Source organism: Oculina patagonica, chromosome 2 (assembly GCF_052425735.1).
Source record: "Oculina patagonica isolate OP01 chromosome 2, crgOcupat, whole genome shotgun sequence".
NCBI classification, from domain to species: Eukaryota; Metazoa; Cnidaria; class Anthozoa; order Scleractinia; family Oculinidae; genus Oculina; species Oculina patagonica.
The window spans coordinates 15572634-15594970 of NC_135759.1; the positions used below are offsets into that span (position 1 = coordinate 15572634).

Below are 22337 nucleotides of genomic sequence, written 5' to 3' on the forward strand. Positions count from 1 at the left end.
CAGTCCATGCTCATGATTTTTCACTATCATCGAATTTTTTTCCTACCAACGAAATGTTTGTCGACACCAAGGATCGAACCCGGAAGCTCTGGCATGCCAACATCCTCCCCTTTTCACAGCACCACCACTTTGATCCTTAAACCTCGTGGCCCGAAAAAAAATTGAGGTGTCTACCTTAACTGTCACATCTATAATGTAGATGACTCTATCCCTAACCTAAGTGTGAGTCTAACTTAGGTCTTATAATCACCTTATTTAGGACATTTTTTATCTAATCAGTTTCAACCTGGGCTGGGCTTTAAACTAGACCAGAGATGACATCGACCCTTACCTAAGAACAGTTTGATTTCCAATGATGGCATCGACCTTGTACGAAAGGAAAATCAGCCTCGGCGTGTCGTGTTTCTGTTGTATTCTCTGAACCTTGTCTTTTCTCTTCCTCTCCTCTTTTTTTTTTTTTTTTTTTTTTCCTTTTTTTTTTTTTTTTTTTTTTTTTCCATTTCCCTTTTTTTTGTGTAAAAAAAAAAAAAGAATAGAAAAAGAAAATTTTCCCCCCGGTTTTTTTTTTTTTTTTTTTTTTTTTTTTTTTTTTTTTTTTTTTTTTTTTTTTTTTTCGATAATGGTGGGTAACTTTTGCTAAGGTGTCCCTTTCGTTGTCGCTTTCGTCCTGTATGTCCTCATTACGAGGCTGGATGCGTTATAGCTGTTCTTAACGTATCAGTTCTTACGTGTTTGGCAACCTTGAGATCCCTTGAGTGTAATAAACTTCAACTTCCATTCATACATCTACTAAAATATCTGCTGGGACCAATGTGTTTTCTCCTTTCAATGAAGATTCTTTTCAATCTAATGCGCGGTCTTACCAGGACTTCTGGAATTATAGTTGATTCTGTAGGTTGAGCTATGCATTCCTTCGTTACAAGATGATGTCCTTGCAGTGAATTGCGCTTAAAGAAATTGGAAAGAAAGAAACCGAAAAATTCTGAAAACGGACGAACCCGGACCTCCTCGATACCGGGTCGCAACGATATCGCTGAGGTCACGGGTTCGAATCCAGGTTAAGTCAGAATTATTTCGGGTTTCTTTCTTTGCAATTTCTTTAATTACAATTCACTGCGAGGATCATTTCTTCACTTTACATCTCACTTACAGTTCACATATATGAATTATTTCATATACTTTACGTCAAGATGACGTCCATATCAATTATGACGTCATTTTTTCTATTTTCTTGTCTATGCCTTCTCCCTTCAATAATCTGATGACCCTCGTTTACAAGAACAGAACTGTTTCCTTGGCACCTCGGTTATGACATGTCAATTGTAGTGCTCCTCTTCTGTTTGACTGTTTAGTATATTGTGAGGGGAGGGATCATTTGCTTTATTACTAAGGCTCCTGCTGACACAGCATACGATACAACTCTCGCTGTTCTTTGTGTGCCGGGACCAACACTACCCCACGCCCAGCTGGATTGCATTATGTATCACTCCTATGTTCTCATCTTTACCAAAATTGACGGCGAAAACTATGCTGATTACCTGTTTCAGATTTATAACTTTAACGTCTTGGTCGTTTCTCCTGGTTAAAGGCACCCCTTTCCTCTAGATTGTTTTCAAAGTCTCTCTAATGATTACAAACTAACTGACATGTGCGAAACGCTTATCATTTTGAGGGAGTGTGGCTCTCGATTAGCTTAGTTGAATCGTATGTTAAGAACTACAGTCAAAAAAGAAATACGGTTCATCCAAAATGTACCTTTCAACAGGATTGTCTCCTTAGAACTCTGTTCGGCTTTAAGATGGGGGACATTTGGGTTTGCGGTATTGGACAATTTTCCATGCAGTATTTTGGTAATTTTAATCTTGAATTGCGGTTTGCGGTATTCTCCAAACCTGCAGGATGCGTTATCTTAGCGTTTTGGTCGACGATAGTCGGTATAAAAACTTATACTATTATCACTTTTCCTGGCCATTTTCAGGTTTCTGGTCGTTCCGGAAGCCAGCTGAAACAACGTTACTTTGTCACACGAGTTGATATTTAACGTGAAGGTATTGGTATCTATGGTTTGACTGTTTTAAGAAGCAGTTAAAAGTCTTGTCATTGTTTTCATGGTCTTTTTCCGAATTTTTTCCCGGTATTGCGGTATTTGCCGAACGTTTTTTTTTGGTGCAACGCGGTGTCCGGCACCTTCCGATGTCCCCTTCCTTTAATTAGGGAGGTTCCTGTATTGCATGTTATGGCTGAGTATTAGTGTATACGTACTTTCTTGCACCCGCATTGACATCAAAGGTGTTTAACTTCTTGTATCTGGATACCCCATCTTACTTGGTAAATACGGTAATGTGTCTGACAAAAAGCCCAAGCGATGTTGTTCGCAGTTATTTATCTGTAATTTCTTACTTTGGCTAGGTGGTTTCTTGCTGGTTTATATTGTTATGATGCAAATCTTGTTCGTTCCTGGCTTAGTCACTGTAAGTGTGGAATGGCGTTGTCTTCCCATCACTTTATAACAGGCGTTTACAGTATATAGCCAAATTAATGTATCAAGTTGGGTATAGCTTCTGCCCCAATAAGCATTATATATTCTGGAAATACCTGTATATGCAAAATTTGCTGTTTGATATATTACATATCCACATAAAAGTAATAATAAAAATTAAGTAAAGGTGGATGAATAACGTTAAAAGCATAGAATTACCTCAAAATAATTGTCCCTCGTTTATCAATTGCCATGATTTACCATCTACAGTTGAACCTCTTTACGGCGGCCACTCTGGGGCAAAATTAACTGGCTGTTGTCAAGAGGTGGCCTTTGTACAGAGGGTTTAATAAGAGTAAAGTGTATTGATCGGTGCACGGTCTGGACAACAATCGTGGTCACTGTAGAGAGGTGGCAGCTAGAGAATAGTGGCGGTTGAGGGCTTGGCAAACGAGGACACATTGTTGCTTCTGATGTTTCTTAGGTGAGCAAACGAGCAAGACACAATGTGCGGGACACAATTTCATGCTGCGCAAACGGGAAACATTTTTGCGGGCACAAATTCTTTTTGAAAAAAAAATCAGAAACATTTTTGTGTCTCGGACACAAATTTTGTGTCCGCAACAAATGTTGCGCGCGTGGGCACAACGTGTTCTCGTTTGCCAGCGTCTTAAGTGGAGGTTTGAATTAATACAGGGAACTTGTTGATAAATAAAGTTTCGGAGTGGGGGCTTGAGGGGGGAGGGGGGGGGGGGGGCGTTGGAACTGGCTTATTAGTGAGAAGGCTTCATAGAGCTTTGACTGTAAATAAGCCAAACGCTTTTCCAAAACGTGCAAGATAAATGAGCATAGTTAACCTTTTGAATAAAATTTGAAACAATTGATTCTGTTGAACTATACGTAAGATAGTAGTACGATGTCGTCCTTTTAGTTGTCGTGATAATTTACTACAATTCGTATTCTTAGTTTTCAATAGTATCCCCAATTAGTGGATGAAAATATAGCTATCTACTGTGTCTCTTATCGACAGTCTCAAGTTCTCCACAGTCTACAGTACCTTTTATTTGCAAAATAGCTTATCGTTGCGGTATTTTTCACAGGTACCGTACGCACAACAAGAGCGTTTTTTCGACGCGTGAAAGAAATTTATTTAACTTAAGACATAATCGCATTTTCTGTAAAGCTATATACATAAGATAGATAAGAGACATCAGAGTGGAAAACTTCATATCGTTTATCTTTTTACTACGAAAGATAAGTCTCTGTTTACATTCAGTTTCCCCGACCATCTTGAGTAAGAATTTCTTTTATGAGGTATGGTTGTGCTCTGGCTTAGTTGTCACGGATCGATGTTTGGTGTCCTCGCCAGTTGACAAGAGACTTGCGTTTGTTGACACAAGCGGGCAACGGTGCTGTGTGCATAACTTTAAAAATGCTTGAAGCAAAGGCAACGTAGGACGATGTCGGATGGAGCAGTATCCCTTTCAAGAGCAGTAATGGTATGCACCCTTTTAGCCAAGGGGGGAGTCCAGAAGTCCTATGGACGACCACCTGTCCGAGAAAATTAATAGTTTTTTTTAGCAAATTTGGAAATCTTTAGATACTTTTGCACTCATAACTGCAGAAAAACACCTTGCATGCTCCTCAGGACCTCCTATGGGGACAAAGTCAGGCCAATAAAAATTGTGGAGTCCCACTTTTTAAATCCTGGCTAAAAGCCTTGAGGTATGCTACCATTACTCCCCAAGCATGGATGGGATGCCGAGGCCCATCTCAGGTTGCCCTCCTAACATCTTGCCAGATTGCTGCAATGATATGGCCAAATTTACATGGGCGCAGTGGTTCAAAACAATACTTTCCTTTCCATTTGTTTTGGAGTAAATTTTCTCATAGGGTTACATATTATTTATCCAACAAGTTGCATTATCTTATTCAGACGGGCAACTGAGTGCATCCGTTCGCGATTCTTCTTTCTGTATATTCCTACTAGACTTTCTCAAATTGAAATCCCTGTCGAAAGTACAACTCTAGCGTAACTTACACAACTGCTTTATTTACTATTTAAGACTTGGTAAAACTAACTGATGATTTATCAGCTGAGAGAAAAACATGCAAGTCATTATCAAGTCATTATTGGCAAATGCCCACAAGTTTCTTATTTTATTGAACTTTCATAAAATGAAGCGAGACCACCCGTTGTATTAAATGATAGACAGTAAGAAAGCAAACTGTAGCCATATTAGTTAAACGTTTTCTAATCTTGAGGTTTACACGCTGAATGTAACCCTGATTGGAAAGTGCCACGCCTTTGTCCAAGGTTGAATTTAATTATTTAAACTCGTCCGTTTCTGACGCAACCTTGTAATTGAATAACATCCTATTATTTTGTTTTCCAGATTCAATGTTTTTCTGACGAAAATGTGTGTAATCTGTAGTTATAAGTTGAGTCAAACTGATATTAAAAAACGTAAACCCTACATTCACCTTTTAAATCAAATGAAATTTATGGGAAACTTTCCACATAAAAAAAATATTGAATAAATTTACGATGGGCACAATGGTTCAGCACAAAATTTTAACATCGTTTGTTGTGTTATTCCTAATGAACAAATGAAACGCCCCGATAAAATTGTAAAACGAATCGACAGTAGCTAACAATTCCATATTCTATAAATCTAAAGCAAATCGGTATCAGAAAGTCAAAATGTCGAAATGGAACCCAAGACTAACATGTGTCCATGAAAACTGAATTTGAAAAATTTCAGTTGCTGAAATCAAATATTTCATGGCGTGATCACACATTCTTATCGCCATTTTTCACAATATAGCAAATATTAACCGAGTTGGTGTTTAGGTTTGACATAAGGACATTCGTTTGTCGCCATCAATACATCGATCTTTTTGGAACATAGGACAAGTACAACCGTTTTACCCACTGCACAAACACTTTATAAAGGACAAAAGCTAAAATTAGTACCCAAATAACTCTGCTTTTGTATTCTTTGTGTCTAAAAACTAACAACAAATTCGCTGGGGCAAATATCTCTGTATGAAATCCTTGTTCATCCATTTTCTTTGTCACGGCGGCAGCAGTGTGAATTTCAATCAAGATGGATTGCAAAAACGAGCAGGGTCCATCGTTCTTCAATTACACGACAATTCAACGATATAAGGCTTCTGACGCGCGAAGTACCTTGAGTAGTAAGCGTGAATGTGTTGTTCGTCTGTTGCCTTAGGGGCTTGTGGTGATACGCCCTTAATTTGATAAATCACTCGTGCCATGGCTTTAGCCCGTTTCCGGAGTTTTACAATTATATCTGACGAAGCATTTCTAGTCGCTGTGGGGAGTATTCGAGAAAAGAAGTTGGCCACTTAAACAGACACAGCGGGGCGCAAAGCCTGTCCAAAGTGGCTAAGCTTTTCTACAAAAGACTGTTTTGCACACGCGACCGTTTCCAGAATTGTCACGAAAACGTAGGTAGTGTTTCTGTTTACCCAATTACATCCTTAGAAATATCTGATGAACGAATCAACTGGAAAATAAACTGAGTTTAAATCCCAAACGGCGCAAGACATTTAATATTTTTTTTCTTAAATGAAACAAATATTGTAGCCAGTATTTTGTCTGATTTTCATGTTCGATTTTGTCAGGTGAATCAATCTGCCGAGATCTTGTTTTAAACTGTGAAAGATGTTAATCAGTAGGGTCTGGTTGCCAAACCGGTGGCACGGTTTGTTTCAAAATTTGGCACCGTAGGTTTTATTCAATTTCAAACTAAAAATTGGTAAAATGTTTGTCAAGGTGGCATTCAATAGATCCATCCAAGATGAGCCTTCGATAATAAGTAAATCTCATCTCTTGCGCTTCATAGTCTCTTTACCTAGAGGAAAGGAAGTGGCGTTCTAGCTGGTTTTGGCAGGTGCATGAGCGAGTTCGAACACACTTAAATTAACAGTGTAATTCGTGAGTAGTCATTCATGTAACGGTTCAATTGTCTTGTAAAGGATTATTAATCGCCTTTGTTGTATTCACTGAGTCCTTAGTGAAGTGTTCATAACTTTAGTATTGTGTAAGTAAAAACAAAGACTCAACAGATAAAACGCCTTTTGTTCTTGTTTGTTTGGTTCTTATGGCTTCCATTGGTATCCTGTTTCTCTGCTCCTTGTCTTCACCACGTGTTGGGCAAGAAACATGTCAAAACAAACCTGTAGAATGAAAAACAAGTTTTGAAAACTCGCAAAAAAATTATCCAAACAAAACACGACGTGCCTGAACTAAACCATTCTTTTTATTCTCTTTCCTTATCATTAATTGTTGTGTTTTATCTCTTTGTGTGCTTATCAGAAGTGGCAACAAAGATTGAAAATTCCACTCACCCCGAGAATTTTCTCTCTTGTAAACAACCAATTCAGACTTTTGTTAACGGGGTTAAAGGAAAGTGACAGTTACTAACAATAGATTTGCTTCCTTTGTGTTCGATTGAATTATTATTTTTCTCAATGTCAGTGTTTATTCACTAATGTGTGTTAATTGAACCCTGGGGCGATAGGAACATTAGGTGACCAAAGCTTTATATATATATTTAATAACTAAATATGACAACACAGGTCAATTCAAGATCGAGAGTGTAAAAATAAATATGGTGAAAACCTAAAGGGAAAACAATCTATTGGCAATTTTATAAAACGTGTACGCCTTTACTTGTCAGTAAAGAGCACTTAGGGTTGGAAAGTTTTTTGTGTGTGTTCATCGTAGATTGAAAAAAAACCAACACAGGGTAACTATTACAAGACAGATGGCCGTTACCTCGCATGCATTGGTAAGAATTTAGGTCACATGGTAGGGGCTTGATGAGCAATTGTTATGTAATATTTTTCGATTATAGATTATAGATTCTATCCACGTTGATTTCCTGAGAAGAAATCAGAACTTCCTTCCACGATTATATAGATAAAACCTCGTTTAGACCAGAAATTCAAAAGGCACTCGGAAATGATTGACCAGAAATCACTGCCGTCCTCTGTCGCTTATGGAACAATACAAACTCTCCTGCCGAGCGATTTTCGGTCAACTTTAATTTGCCATTTTAGCAAATGCCTTTAAAAAAAAAAACAATCTAATCTCGCCGCATCACATCTGTTTTCACAAATAATGTGGTATTTATTGTGGCTTATCTATGTGGAAAATAAATCTGTAAGGAAATTATATAAATTGCATCTAAGTGATTAAGTGCTTTGCAGAGTCCTGTTTTGTCTTTTTTCTTCAAAAGTTTGTTCAGTAAAATAATAAAGGTTACCTTGTCCGTACGTTCAAAATGTTCTTTTCTATATTTTTCTCTGGTTTGAATAAAATTATAAATTGCACTTAACGTGTATAAAGCATGATTAGATTCAATTTCTTAGTTGTTTTTTTTTTTTTTAAGTCCTGTAACTTTTCCATTAATCAGTGTTTGGCTGTGTCATTCTAAGATTAATTCAATTATAGTTCATTTAAGCAGTTTACCCTATTACCAATGGTACAATTAAAGGCTTGGAACTAAAAGTGTTCAGTTTTTACTATAATAGGTGCTTTCTCTTGGTCGGCTTTGAAGCTCGCAAGTATTTTAAATACCCGAACTGCAGAATTCCCGTGAGGAATGTATGAATCGAGTTTCAATTTTTGCTACCGTCGATTTAGTCCTGTATTATTCTTTTGGCAGTTGATGTATTCTTGAAGTTACGTTCATTATCTATGGTAATTTTTTTAATCAGGAAGAAGTAGAATTTATCTGCTTGCTCCATCTTTAGGAATTTTTTTAACGCAATTTAGTCAATCACATTAATGTCCATGAACGATAATTAATGTGGATGACGAGAGGATTAAGCAATGTGGAGTTGTTTTATCAATCTTAATTCACTTTAAACTGACTCTCTGGTGTCTGTGCCTGCAAACATTGTAATCTTATTATCTTAACGATAAACGTTTGTGGATCGCGGTATAGTGGCATTGTTTTTGTCAAGTGGATTTGTGTACTTAATATAATTCTTCCGCTGTTTAGTTTAGGCACCATGCAATGTTTCATTCCTCTCGTTCCCAGTTAAAATTTAACATTTTTTTTTTCAACAAGCATAAACTGAAAAGAAAATTGTTACTTTCATTAAGTCGCACCTTAAAAGCCTTACTTCAGTAAGCCGATGAATGACTGCCCTTTGAGCGGCATTTGGTACGGCCCTGCGTTTCTTAACTGAAGAAAAGCTTCATTTTCGTAAAAGCTAATGAGCCCCTGGCTCATTGGTGACATGTGTCTAAATAAAGTACTTACTTACTTACTTACTACCTGCAATTCATAATGCTTGAGAAATGGTCTTGTACATCGTCAACTTGAGATCGCTAATTCAAATTTCTAACCTACATTAATATATGTGTACTTTTAGTGTGAAGGGTTTTGGTGTCACTATCGTGAAATGTTCGCCACTCTTTAAAATGCATTCAAGTGAAATTTAATGTGCTGTTCTGCTCCGTAAAAATTTTCTTAATCTTGTCTTTCTTTTCTAAAGCTTTCAGCTTTGGCCTCAATTTGCTCCATGCAGAAACGCATTCATTCATATAATTCTATTTACTGTCAGATTAAGTGTCGCACATTATTTTTTTCATTTATTATTATAATAATTTATTGCCTTTTGGTTGTGAAAAGAATGGTTTAACGCATGAACTTGTAAAAGTTAAAATAATGGCAACATTTTTAAACTTTGATTTTAAGACAGTTGCAGGTGCTTTGTTCCTGTCAACTTGGCCTCGCGACCATGAATTGCTTTTATTCTTGACGATTTGAGGTTCCCCAAATATGCATCACATAACTTGACATCGAGAAACCTCGAATTTACTTTATTTTTTAAACCGGCATTTAAAAGATTCAAAACACTCAGAATTTGCTAATCTGATAGAGATAGCGTAACCTTTGTGGCAGCTATATAATAAAAGTTTTGGTATTTGTGAAAATCTATGTGAGTGAAAGGACGAAAGCGCGCTACTTAAATTTTTCGAAACGTTAATTTGTCAAAGTTTCAGCCTTAAAATAACGGCAAGACGCGAAACAAAATACAGCTCAACGAGTGGATAGCAGATGTGGCCGTTCGTGTCAGAAGCGACCGTAGATCTTGAATCAGTGTGATAAAGGGCATGGGCCACTTATCTCGTTCGCGTTTGCTTTAGAGAAACTTAATCTTGGTATCGGAAAACATGGCGTTGTAACAAAGATAACTCCAACTTGAATAGCACTCGCAAGATAAAGCCATGCTTCGCAAATTTGGTTATCTTCCAAACTGTCAACGTCGAAGTCGAAAAATGTAAGTGAGCAGACTCGGGTTCTGCTGAGTGATTTGCACTTGGCTGGCCTGTAGTGTTCTTCATTAAGTAGCCTGCCTTCTAAAAGAACATTAATTACAGGAAAAGCGAAGAAGGCAAACACGGGAGCAGTTAGAGTGTCGACTTTTTCAGACTAACTAGAAAAGTTCTAAAATTAACCTTTATGTCAAACATAATTGAGTCTTACGGCTGTTGTTTATTAGGTCTTCAGACTACTGGCGTCTTTCGCTAATTACATCGAAATGGCGATTAATATCTATTTCACTAGAACTTCATAGATATCCAAAGTTATTCTAATTAGTAATCTCTTAGGCTAACACTGTATGGTTACAATTAAAGTTTATCAATCGAGACATTAGCGCCAAGAATGCGCAGCCTGTTCTTTCTTGATACCGTGGATACGTTTGAGTTCACTGGCCATCGCGTATTTTCCGTGTTCGGCATCTGGAAATCAAATAATCAGCCTGACCAAACAGTTTGTGGAAATATCAAATTAAGACTTAAGGCCGATAATAAACATTCAAGCTCTCAGGCGTGCAGGAAGGGAATAATCCAAACAAAACCTCTTGTCTTATCACTAAAAATCAATATGGCCCCTCCTTGGCAGTGTTTAGAAGATTGTCAAAGGTGTTATAATTGATTCAATCATATCGCACTATTCAATACTTCACTGCATTGAACGCTGTTTTCTTTGTGCTTAGAAATTGTATGTATGGCTTGGTGAACGCCATATTACCATATCATTATCTTCGAAAGCACATCGCTTGCTTCAATTACCTCTCAATTACCGGTTACATACACAGATGGAAATTACTTCCCGAACAAGCCGATAATAGAGACACGTAGTAATTTGTATTTGAAAAAGCTCTAATTGATTTCCATAAAATTTTGTTTTCCTTTTAGATCTGATACTATCGGTTGAAAGCCCCCCGCTGACGTGTAATATTTGTTTTAAGGATTAGAGCAAACAATAAAAAATGCTTGTCTCTTTAGAGTTAAAATTTTTGGCAAACAAAATAAAAACTCGAGATGAGAGCCGCAGTATTTCTAAAAATTGATAGTTCTGTTTATTTCTAAAGAGAACGAACGCAACCACGGGGCAAATAGAAGCCACAGCAACGCTGTCTTTCGTGACTTTCGTCACCAGATGAAAGAAGATTCACATCTCGAAACCAGCCCATTATTTTTCTTTTAAGTACCTTGCATATTAATCCTAATTATCAGACAAGTGGTTTTGGTTTTGAAGCAAGAAAGGCGGTACTTTTGGATAACAACTTCAAACCGACAGTGTGGGCACGTCAGACGAAATTATTTTACAAATGCCTCGAAGGCAGTTCTAACATGTTTGCAGAATTATCGAAGCCACCACGCCGACAGAAACAATGGAACTACCAAGCCGTAAATTGGTTTTAATGCGAGCCAATGGGAACAATTTAGCAGTTATCAAATCTTTTAAAGATGACACCCTGCGCGTCCTGTGGTTGGCTGCCATTTATCAACAACAAATTTGCTTGATAATGACACAATTATCTTATGCCCTATTAGGCAGGGTCCAATATACGCGGACGTCAAACGGGTGAAATGGCTGCTCACAGCAGGTTCTCTTCAGTTCGGAACTAAAGCCAAGGACGGCAGAGCAACTAGGCATTCCAGGGACTCTCTCGCCAACGCACAAACGTTCTGTGCTAACAAGCAGAACTGCGATTTATTCACAAAGAGACATATAAAACAATGGAGCAAAGCAGGCCTGCCTCGGCTAGAGGTATATCTTTCAGCGTTGAATCGCTTATATCCAAACCAGACCAAAATGGCGACAGCCCGGCAAACTCAGCCCGCGCACCAGGGTTGCCGATTAACTTTTCTGTTGAAAGGCTGTTGGATAAACAAGATGTTAGGGGAGGAGAAGCTGTGAAGAGCACGGAACCTTCTATCGATACGGCGAGTGAAAGAAAAGATACAAATGAGCGTGTGGAATGGTCGGAAGATTTCCCTTGGATGCATTCTACTAGATATGACCCTCCACCTCGTAAGTCGAAAATCTCTGTCGTTTGTCTATTCACGTTTTTCTATTTAATGTTATGTGACAGTGTTTAATGCTGTAAAATTGCTTTAATTGTACCGTTATATTCGTAAGGAGCGTAACGGTGTCTTCTCGACCTGCTAGCGGACTGAATACTAAGTGCGTGTCTTAACAAAACTTGTGTCTGTGCTCTGTACGAGTCAAGTACTCACTTTAATTATTTCGCCTCTCTCTCAGGTATTCGTCCACGATTGAGTCCAACAAAATGTCAACTCAGGAAACACAAAACTAATAGAAAACCAAGAACGCCTTTTACAACTTCGCAATTACTTGCTTTGGAAAGGAAATTTCGACAGAAGCAATACCTCTCCATCGCCGAAAGAGCGGAATTCTCTGCCTCTCTGAACCTTACAGAAACGCAAGTAAAGATATGGTTTCAGAATCGCAGAGCAAAAGCGAAGAGACTTCATGAAGCTGAACTAGAAAAACTTAAACTGGCAAGCAAGCCATATTTGCCACCAAGATTTCCATCGAGTCTTGGAGCTGGATCTGTGTGTTGTGAACCTTCGCCATACGGCCCTCATTTCGCTTTCCAATCTTACGCGCACGTAAATTTACCTAATTCACCCTATGGACAAGCTATGAGCTACACACACGGCAATCCTTATGGCGCTCCTCAAGTTTTTCATAATTTTATGTACCATTAGCGTAGTTGGCAAGTAGCGGTATTAGCCGTAATTGCAATTTCCGATCTGTTTAGATAAATTCTTTTGTGTGTAGTTGATTTCCCATCCCCCAGTGAAAATTGTGACTTTTTTACACCAGAGTTTGTCTCGAACAGAAAATTGTAAATGAAATTTAAAACGTTTTAAATGAAACTTATAGTATCGAAGGGTAATTTTTTTTCTAAAAAATGAATTTTGTTAATATTATGTGGAATTATTGCCAGGGGCGGATATGAATAACTCAAGAAGGAGTCTGTGGTGGACACGTATTGAAAAAGCATTTGTGTACTAAAGGTAATTCAATTGCTTTCAAGTTGTTGTGAGACCAATTATAAAGACATCAAGCACGTGTCTTTGAAACAATTTCTATAAAACTGCTTTGATACTAGGTACAGCAAATGTTTTGTAAACCGGTACTGCTGCAGCATATCCCTTCCTTCACCACCATAACAATGTCTTAGTAATTATTAAGCGGTCCAATAAATTGAAATTCGTCTCGTACAATTATGTGGGAAGGACAGATATGAGTGTACCGCAATCTTTGGGCCATACAGTATCTTAGTAATTTCTTTTTTCCTCCGAACAACTGGTTGTCAACAGCTTGTACCTGCTAAAACTTGTGAAAAGAAAGCTAATCATCTTATTTTTCACTGGTAGTGCAGTATTAATTTCCGTCGTCTGATCCGACTTTAGGTGTTGCCACGCTTCTTTGCACTAAGGAAACGTCCGGTAGGAAACTGGTGGCTTTATTTTTCACAAGTCAATAGCAGCACTTAAAAGCTCAATGGTGTTATTTATCAAGCCACCAGCGTTTATTGCACAAGTAACACTTGTTCTTATAGGCGAAGTGAAAAGGAATTTTATTCCTTAAGTGCCTACACGGTATATGTAAATATGAACAGCAAACAATCTATTGTAATATAAAAACAGAATTAAAGTTATCCTTTGTAGGAAAGAGCGTCTTCTGTGTTTCGCGAGAGCTTAAAACACAGATAATAAAACCACTTGTGCTGGTATCTCATTGCTTCTTCCATTGGTCCCACCTACCCCTTTTGGATTGCTTCACAGAAAGGGGGGCCAGAAGTTGTCGCTGTATTTTTTTCATAAAGAAACCTGCCGTTGGGTCTTGGTAGATGAACATACCAAAACAGCTTTCACCCATATGGTCTTCATTAGGAAATAATATATGGGAATGCAATGTCGTTTTGTGATAAGAAAACCAGACTTTTATTGTTTGCTGTTTGAAAAAGCGGTCTTACAAACGACAGCTAAAATGCCTCTGCTTGTCGCATCTGGAACAAGTATGTTTTGTATTTGATTAATTTGGGTCTTGAGATTCAGCGTCGATTATATGCTGTGTTTTGCTTTACATTCCAGAGTTGTGCTTAGGCCATTTTTACCCCATACACTTCACTCTTATCTAGACGAAATCAATTAAAAAATGCGAATGAAAGTTTTTCTTGCTCGTGGTTAACATGTCGATGAGGTTTATCCTTGTATCTTGCTGAAAATAATCAAGGCTATGTGTCGTGCGCAAGTGAAATTGTCTAAGAAGTTAGGGCTTTCCTTTGTATTATTATCAGCACCGTTATTATATGATAGTGCTATTTTGGCACTTGAAAATGTTATTTATAGAGCGTTAATCTCTTTCCTAATTCTCTTGGATGAAAGACAACAAAACTTGATTTTCTTGATTTATCTTAAATTATGTGTTCTTCAACTGAATACCGACTTCATCCAGTTATCAACGGAATCTCTTTTTGTGTTTTACTCGACCAGGTTGTGTGTTGAAGAACTTTATCACAGTATGACATGAAGCTTTGAAAAGACAACTCTTTAATTCTAGATGAGATTTCAATGCACGATTTAGCAGATTGTCTGGTAAAATGTTTGACACTGGAAAACGGCATTTTCAAGTAAATAAAAACTTGCGTCGAAAGCTAAAGACCAAACACTTTCAAGCGATTTCCTTTTTGACAAATAAAACTTAATCGTTTTAAAGACGGAGTTTTATTTACATTTCGGTCAGCTGGAATTCGCTCGTGGCAAGTTTCTATCCTAGTAATGAAAAATTAACATGTTTTCTGAGTTCGTAAATTTGGGGTGAAATGTGTTTGTATTCCAAAACAGATGAACTTTCATCATATCAGTGGTTTATTTAAGCTGAAGATATCTTGCAAGCGAACCCAAGTGAAGGACAGTGCACTTGAGAAGAAATTATCTTGTGTTTACTTAGCAAATGAATATGAAAATGCTACTTATCTCGGACAAATTACATACCAATTAGTACTCAGCGGGTCTCTTGAGAACGCCTGGCGTCTCTGTTTGTAAAGTGATTCATTAATAAGCAATTTTACAAAAGGCAAACTAATTAAAAGACGCTTCTGTCGGTGCTTTTTGTGATTCGTTTCAGAAGCACTTAAAAAGAACTTTGGAATGACTTCAAAATGCGAAGGCGGTCTCAAACAAGGACCACAATAGCCTTATACAATAGTGGTAGAAACGACAATGTGTTGAGAACTAAGGTCGTGTTAAATAGCAACTAACACTACAACGGCATCGTTTAAACAAATACACACTGCCCTGTTTGTGCAATTTGTTTCCCATACAATAAAACTAGTATGAGACGTCGCCAATTGTTTGTGCCAAACATGTCGACTCGAAAGCCAACGGTTTTATAAAATACCTCCCGCAGTTAAACAAATCACAGTCAATCTGTCAGTTTTGGCCTCTTGAGTCTCGCCCCATCGAACGGCCCAATTTTGCTGTGGGTCTGTTGATTCGTCTTTTATAGGGAAATTTAGTTTAACTAAAGCCACTTTGTCTTTGCTAGATCACTTTAATGTTTCTTGAGGCTCCTTCTTTCGGATTTAGGCCATTGCCTCATACAATGCACCATTTGGCCGAACCATGAGGCATCATACGCTTCACTAAATCGCGGCAGCTTTTGATATTATATCGCTGAAAACTAAATGACTTCCAATCTTCCTCCGCGATATTGTACCTCGACACTTGTGTAAAGCTGTTTTTAAGAGGAGCTAATTGCTCCACGAAAAAAAAATATTAAGCGAAGGTCAACTCTTTATTTGTGAATTATTGCGATACGTGTAGCTTGCGAGATACAACCGTACGGCAATGCTTACCTACAATTGTTGAAGGATTATATATTAAAGAAGAGATAATAAGCTCTATTTGTTATGATCGCTTTTGTGCCAAACACTGATTGTGATTTTCATGCTTGAATGACAACTGGATGTGTTTTGAAAAGAACTGTTTGTTCGACAAACGTGGCTGATGACATGAAAGGGTTCCCGTCTTAAGGAGACTTAATTGGCCAAAGTTCAGTCAGCCTTCGCAGTGCAAAGTATTTTTGGTAAATATTTTTATTACTGTGACTTAATTCGATTTGTCGTAAACCTTTTTCATAAAGTCAGGAAAATCGTCCATTTTGACTTAACAAAAAAAGGCCTTGTATCATTGTTCATTCTTGTTATACATTCTTGCTTAGAGTCCTTAGAATGGCCGTTTTGCAAAATTCAAGTACAAACAAAGGTCTATTGTCTAAAAATGTCATCTTCACAGTGTGACCGAAGACAAAAAAGCGAACGACAAAATAGATTCAATTGCTGCTATACTTAATTCTCTACTAGTAAATTTTAATTCCTACGAAATGAATAGTATGGTTAATGATGTAGACTTTCTAGCTCATCTGCTCGTATTTTTTTCGGATGTTTGTTAAATGTTGTTGAATACCTGTTTTAACGTGCTACTTGAAAAAGGCAAACAATATTTTTAAGGCGTTGCAGGTTCTTTGAACGAAGGTACCGTTAGCCAATTATGAAAACAGTTCTTTTCACTTCTTCAGTTTTTTTCCTCTACTTGTATCGAGAGAGAAAAAGAATTTATACTACAAAAAATAAACTAAGAAGATGAATCGGCGAGAAAGCTTCTCGTGTCCAAATAAAATAGTCTATGACAAGGAGACTTAACCCGTCATTATTAGCTGGTTCTTGCCATTTTAACATGCACTTTCGTTACGGATTTGAAAAATTAAAAATCATTCATTTACTTTCTTTTAAAAACTTTGCCTTTATTTCTCATTCGTTTTAAGAACTAGTTTACAAATGTCTCCTTCAGCGTCATGAACTGTATCACTGAGGAATGTCTGTGGCACTTTGTCGCCAAAAAAGAAAGCATATGTTTCTCTTTAAGCTGTTTCTTGCTATCTGTGATTTCTTTGAAACGCACTGGACTTTTATCTTGGGTTTCAGGACCACAGTTTATCAAACTCGTTGCAATTTTCAAGTGTTTATATGGAAGTTAGTTTTGGGGAAAACTATAATGGACATTGCACAATCTTTATGACTGCTTGTGTTGTTTGTAGAAGTCAAAATTAATGAGCCTATTCGTTGTTTTCCGGTGTCTGTCACCAAGAAAATCCTTAATGTGCAACTGTAATTCACGCAAATGAAATTTGTGTGTTAGCTTTATTCGCATTAGGAGAATGTTCAAAATGAAAGTCAAAGAAAACTAGCATGTTCTAAATGATGATATCTTGCATAGCGCTCACCAGTTATGATGTTAGCGCCTAAAAATACAGGCTTTCTCTTTTCAAATTAAGACATGGGATGCTTAACTTGATATGTATTCAGGTAGAATAGTCTACCTTGGGTTTATCTTCGATTCTTGCAGTGTACCGAATTTCATAAAATTGATTAGCAATGTTAAAAATAGCGTTACGGTGTTTGTTATCTAGTACTTTCATTGAACATTATTGAGTTGGTACTGTTGTGGAAATTTCAATAGCCTGTTTTTGATTATCTTCCAGTTAACTCGGGGAACAAGACCTGCAAATGGGTGCCCGTCTAACGAAATTAAGCTGTTGAGTCTGGCCAATTTATCTAATAAATGCCAGGGCCAAATGAAGTTACTTTCAGCCAAGCTGGAGCCGTCTTTTTACTCAGCTATTCACATAGTTTTATTGCATGAGAATTCAATTAGTTGCGACACATATTCCTTAGGTCGAGAAACGGTGCGACAATTTTACTGGTCATAACAAAACAAATTTCTCCCCTGCAGTAAAAACCATCTGCCTTGTTAATAATCACACGAATTTCATGGCTCCTTGCCATTGCAACTGCATAGAGTTTTTTTTAGTTCTCAAGACTGAGGAGGTCGTTGTTTTTCTTGGCTAAAACCGTTTCAGTTGGCATTTGGCATCGCATTAAATAAATAAACTTTTGTGCCCTACTGCCATCGCTGTGTGCATGCGGTTGTTGATTTTCTCGTAAACCTTTACTGAAAAAGCCTGCATTTTAAAATTAGTTCTCGAAATTAGAAATGGATTTTGTAAAAGAAGCGTTTACCGTTTACGTGTTGCAAAAGTGACATCTTTTCATGAGGTACGTGTTGCAAAAGTGACATCCTTTCATAAATTTGTGAAATGTATTGAATTAGACTTTATTTTTCAAAACAAGATACAGTCCTTGTGAGTATTTCGAGTTAGAAATCGCCAGCAAAATCGGCCTTTAATGCACCTTAATCTCGCTTTGAATTTTTTCTTTTATCTGAGCATTGTCAGGGTAGAGCATTTCTTTTCATTACGTTTTGAAAATGCTTTGTCTCTTCAACAACCATTTCACTCATTTAACGTAAAGAGGCTGTTATTTTCGAATGTGCGAAGAAACACAGGTGCTGGATTGGCTATAGGGTACCTTTTAGAAATCAACAGGTTAACACAGCGCAGTTTTCTACTACTATTTTTACTGTCAGTGTGCTTTTCAAGTTGAACTTGATGAAATAGATATGCAACGTTTTGTCAGAATTCAATTAAGTATAGAAAACGTTTATAATAGTAACTGCAGCTGAACGAGAAAAGTTTTTTGACGCTTTTTGTGGAATTCGACTTTATACAAACAAACATTTGGTATAGGCGGAATCCGAGAAAAGTCCGTTAACAGATTCTTAACTAACTTTATGGCACCCCACAAATCTTGGTATTACCCGCCTCATATCTCATTCATATGCCTTCTTTCACATCACACTACAAAGTTTATTCTAGCTATTTAGTCTTGAAAGGGCTTTCAAGAAGGGTCTATCTTTCCATTGTCTTCATAACCTGTTGCATTGTTCAACAATAGGGCAAAAAATGCTCTTGGTATTGTCTTATGGGGCTTCTTGACGAAAGCGCCTTTTTGATGTCATTTTTCTTTCATTTCTCTTTCTGGTTTTTCCGTTTGCAAACGCATTGCTAATCGGATTGATTAAGTGATATTCTTTAAAAAGTTGGTTTGGTTAACAGATGAACAAAGTCTTGTTTGGCGACATAGTGGCACCACGCACCTGTGTTTAGGGATAAGTGAATAATTTTCTTCTTTTTTTAGAAATTGGCTTTTCTTTAAACTCGGCTTTTGTGGAATTGATCTGTTGACATAATTTCAGACGCTTCTTGAGTTATTTTGTGGCAAATTTCTTTCTTTTTGCCCAAAGTAAGCGAAAAGGTAGAGTAGTAATTCAACGAGACGCTCCAAGAACGGCAAGATGCTAGAATTGTTGACAAAGCGTGAACGCATCTTGTAAAATATTTAACATCAAAATTGAAAACAAAATACCAAGATCATTAATTGATATTGTCAACAGCTGTTAAGTTTGCTGAGGTGCAAATAAACGAAACAAGTGTTTCCTGGGTTTGTTAAATCTGTGAACTGACTTAACTAATGTTATGTTAAACTGTGCTAACATAAACTCGTGGTGATGGATTAAAAATATCTCGAGGGACTGATTAAATTAAGACGTTCTCAAGGGAAGCAGGTGACGGTATGCTAATAGTGTGGAAATGTGTTTAATTTAAAAAAAAAAAATCAGAAAAATAGCTCAATTACGGAGTTAAAATTAACAAAGAATAGAAGTGGGCTGGTCTTGTCCTGCAGATCTCTTGTTGGAGTGGACGGCTTGTTGACTTACCTTTCCACATTAACACATTCCACCCGTTTTATGGAGGCAAAAATGTCGGCGCGCGCTGTAGCAGGGAACACCAGTAGCACGTGTTTAAGGAACGCATTATTTCCATCAGTGTTCTCGGAAGAGCACGTAGGATTGGTAGGCAGAAGTGGAATTTTTTCGTTTATCCATTCTAGTGTTTTTGTCAGATTTAACCTTTAGGGATGTGTTTTAAAATAGTCCTCTTCCCACTGCTGTCTGGAGTAGTTTGCCCTCCCGTCAAGATAAAAGTCTTGCTGTAGCAATCTCTAGGTATGCTTAATGTGTTGCGTTGCCTTTGCCTTGCCTTCCATTGTGTTTAAAGCTCTTTTTAACACTAAACGTGATCCTTACCTTGCTTCTTCTGAAAATTTTAATCAGCGATGGTAAAAGAAAGATTGTCTGTATTTATAGTCTGAGTCAAATTTATTTTCTTCCATCTTTTACTATTAGAAATGTATGTAGATTTTGTAGGTAAATTTGTGTGTTGACAGCTAGGCTTAAATGTTAAAGAAGCAAAATGGTTCTTTGAGAAGTATAAGGGCAGTCGAGAAATGTAAGTGCAGTTAATTCAGAATGCACAAGAATCGAAAGGCAAACATGTTGTCAGCTGTACGGGTTTGTTGTACGTTATCCTTTGTTTTATTTCAAGGAATTTTTCTTTGTCTTTTTTCAGCTGAGTGTTCATGTGCCTACGTGTTTTTGAACAACTTTTTCAAAGACGCAGCACTTCTATCTATCTTATCTGTGATTCTATTTTATTGATTCAATTTCTATTTTATTAGCTTTCCTCTGTGGTTTTTGCATTAATTTCACGCGTCCATGCATTCTGTAAACTATCCTTGATAGCATATGTAACAAAGTGATCACATCATGATGTTAGTTCTTTTAGACAGTGCGTCTGTTTTCATGGGCTTTTCTGCTAACCCTAGCTCTCCAGATTGGAAAATTAAAGCTGCAACTCGTGGATTGCTCCATGCAGAATTGCACAATGGGCACAGTTTCTCATTGTGTCAAAGGGAACTGATTCATAGCGATACTCTATTTACTTCGGTTTAAAAAGCACATAAATAATAGAAGAAGAAAAACGATTGATGACTGTATCCTCGATAAAACTACTAAAGTTGAGGCTCAGACATATAACTGTCTCATTGTACTGTGTATATAAAGCTTACTCTTCCATCATTAACCACCTGTTTTACTCTTGTCGTTCATTGTAATCTGGCGGCTACGCCAGCAACGTTTTTGTCGATTAAGCTATTGATTGAAAACTCTGTTGGTTTTTCTTAACTGAGCGTTCAAAAATCAGGGAGAAAATGGTTTAAAACATTGAAGCTCGAATAAAGGTAGTGCTAATTGAATTTGAAGGCGCGATCAGTCACAAAAGAAGTATTTAGCAAGCTATCGAACAGCCACATGGCATAATTTTCCGCGCCACCTCTAATACACACAATGCTCATCGTAACAGCTGATCAAAACTCCCGCTCACGAGTCTCAACTCCTACGACACAATTATGAATACAACAGTTGAATATGGCGAGGTCACGCTGTGAGAATCCAAAAGAAATAAATAACAAAATAGAGGACACTGCCTCAGTGATCCACTTCCAACATAACACACACAGAAAGAGCATGGGCATTTCTTGTGGCTGGTGGCTGCTTTTCTCTCGGTAGAATCTCCTGTATCTCTGTTAAGTTTCCTCTGACAAAACGAAAACAAGAGGCCTACAATGTTTTGCGTTGTACCTGTCTGCCTGATCAATTCCACGTGTTTCCCAGTGGGACTTTAAAAAAAATTCAACGTTCGTTCCTTTGCGTAGAGCCCATTTTTGTCCAAAACTACCTAACATGTATCTGCCATTTTCCGGATTATTCAAGTAGTTGCATTACACAACAGGAAAATTGGTCTTAAACAGAATTTAAGCACTTGGCTTTCCATTGCAGACACTGGTTAGTAACTGAAGATAACGTTTCGTGTATGTGTCTTCGTTAGAGCTTTGCAATTGTTTCGTAATTTAAAAGACCTCACGAACCAATCTATCATCTTAATTCGGTTTTCGTAAGACAAACAATGGTGCGTAATTTCAAGATGACATTTGGAAGCTAAGTTCCCCTTTATTATTTCAACCAGTAAAAGAACCTTCCATTGTGAAGAGATGTCAATAAAATAAATGTTACTTATCTTTACAGTGTTCGATATTTCTTCTCAGTTTCTAAGCCAAGAGACTGTATTTTTTGGTTCAAGTGCGGCGATTTTAGCCTGCAGTGCCGTAACTGTTAAGATTCAACGTTATCAATACACTACTGTTTTGACTTGTTTCTGACAATTGGCTGGTAGCAGACGAGTATTTACACAAAACCTTAGGAAACCTTTTATCAAATTTAGCCCATTGTTATTTCCCCTTCATGGTAAATGCCTTCCCATTTTGTTTTTATATAAAGACATAAAATACTACCACCCGCTACAAGGTCCTTCTTACTGAAAGACATCCAGCGGAGTTTAGTCTCCTACTGGGGCAAAAAATAGTGTTGATGTGATAACACGAACATAGTGTTATTCAAGTCTACGATTACGTTTAGTGCCACGTGGAAGTTATTCTAGGTTTGAAGAAATTGCCCATTTTTAACCAAAGTGGAGAGGAAATGTAATACGGTAATCCTTTCTTCTTCGTCAGCCACCGGCACCAGCTTAAGAACCAACTGCAGGTTATTTTTCACTTGAGGCGGCGGGTGAATCTAGTTTGGAGAAAAACAGGGCTATTTTTTCCAATTGTTTGATTTTTTTTTAGT

The 22337-nt window shown here is 37.4% G+C and overlaps 1 protein-coding gene and 1 long non-coding RNA gene across 4 annotated transcripts in view; both read left to right on the plus strand.

Annotated features, from left to right (window-relative positions):
• LOC144643238 (uncharacterized) overlaps positions 1 to 22337 on the plus strand; it is a 77289-nt gene that overhangs the window by 44871 nt on the left and 10081 nt on the right. The gene's annotated exons all lie outside the window — the stretch shown is intronic.
• On the plus strand, positions 9487 to 13524 carry LOC144643159 (homeobox protein MSX-1-like). The gene is made up of 2 exons (XM_078502323.1): positions 9487 to 11850; positions 12082 to 13524. Exons 1-2 carry the CDS (start codon positions 11556 to 11558, stop codon positions 12549 to 12551), a joined length of 765 nt encoding a protein of 254 aa, XP_078358449.1. The 5' UTR covers positions 9487 to 11555; the 3' UTR covers positions 12552 to 13524.

Excerpts from the sequence above, each read along its gene's own strand:
- LOC144643159 (XM_078502323.1), top strand. The coding sequence starts at position 11,556 with ATGGAGCAAAGCAGGCCTGCCTCGGCTAGAGGTATATCTTTCAGCGTT. Across the intron at positions 11,851-12,081 it reads TAGATATGACCCTCCACCTC|GTATTCGTCCACGATTGAGT; the intron begins GTAAGTCGAAAA and ends CCTCTCTCTCAG.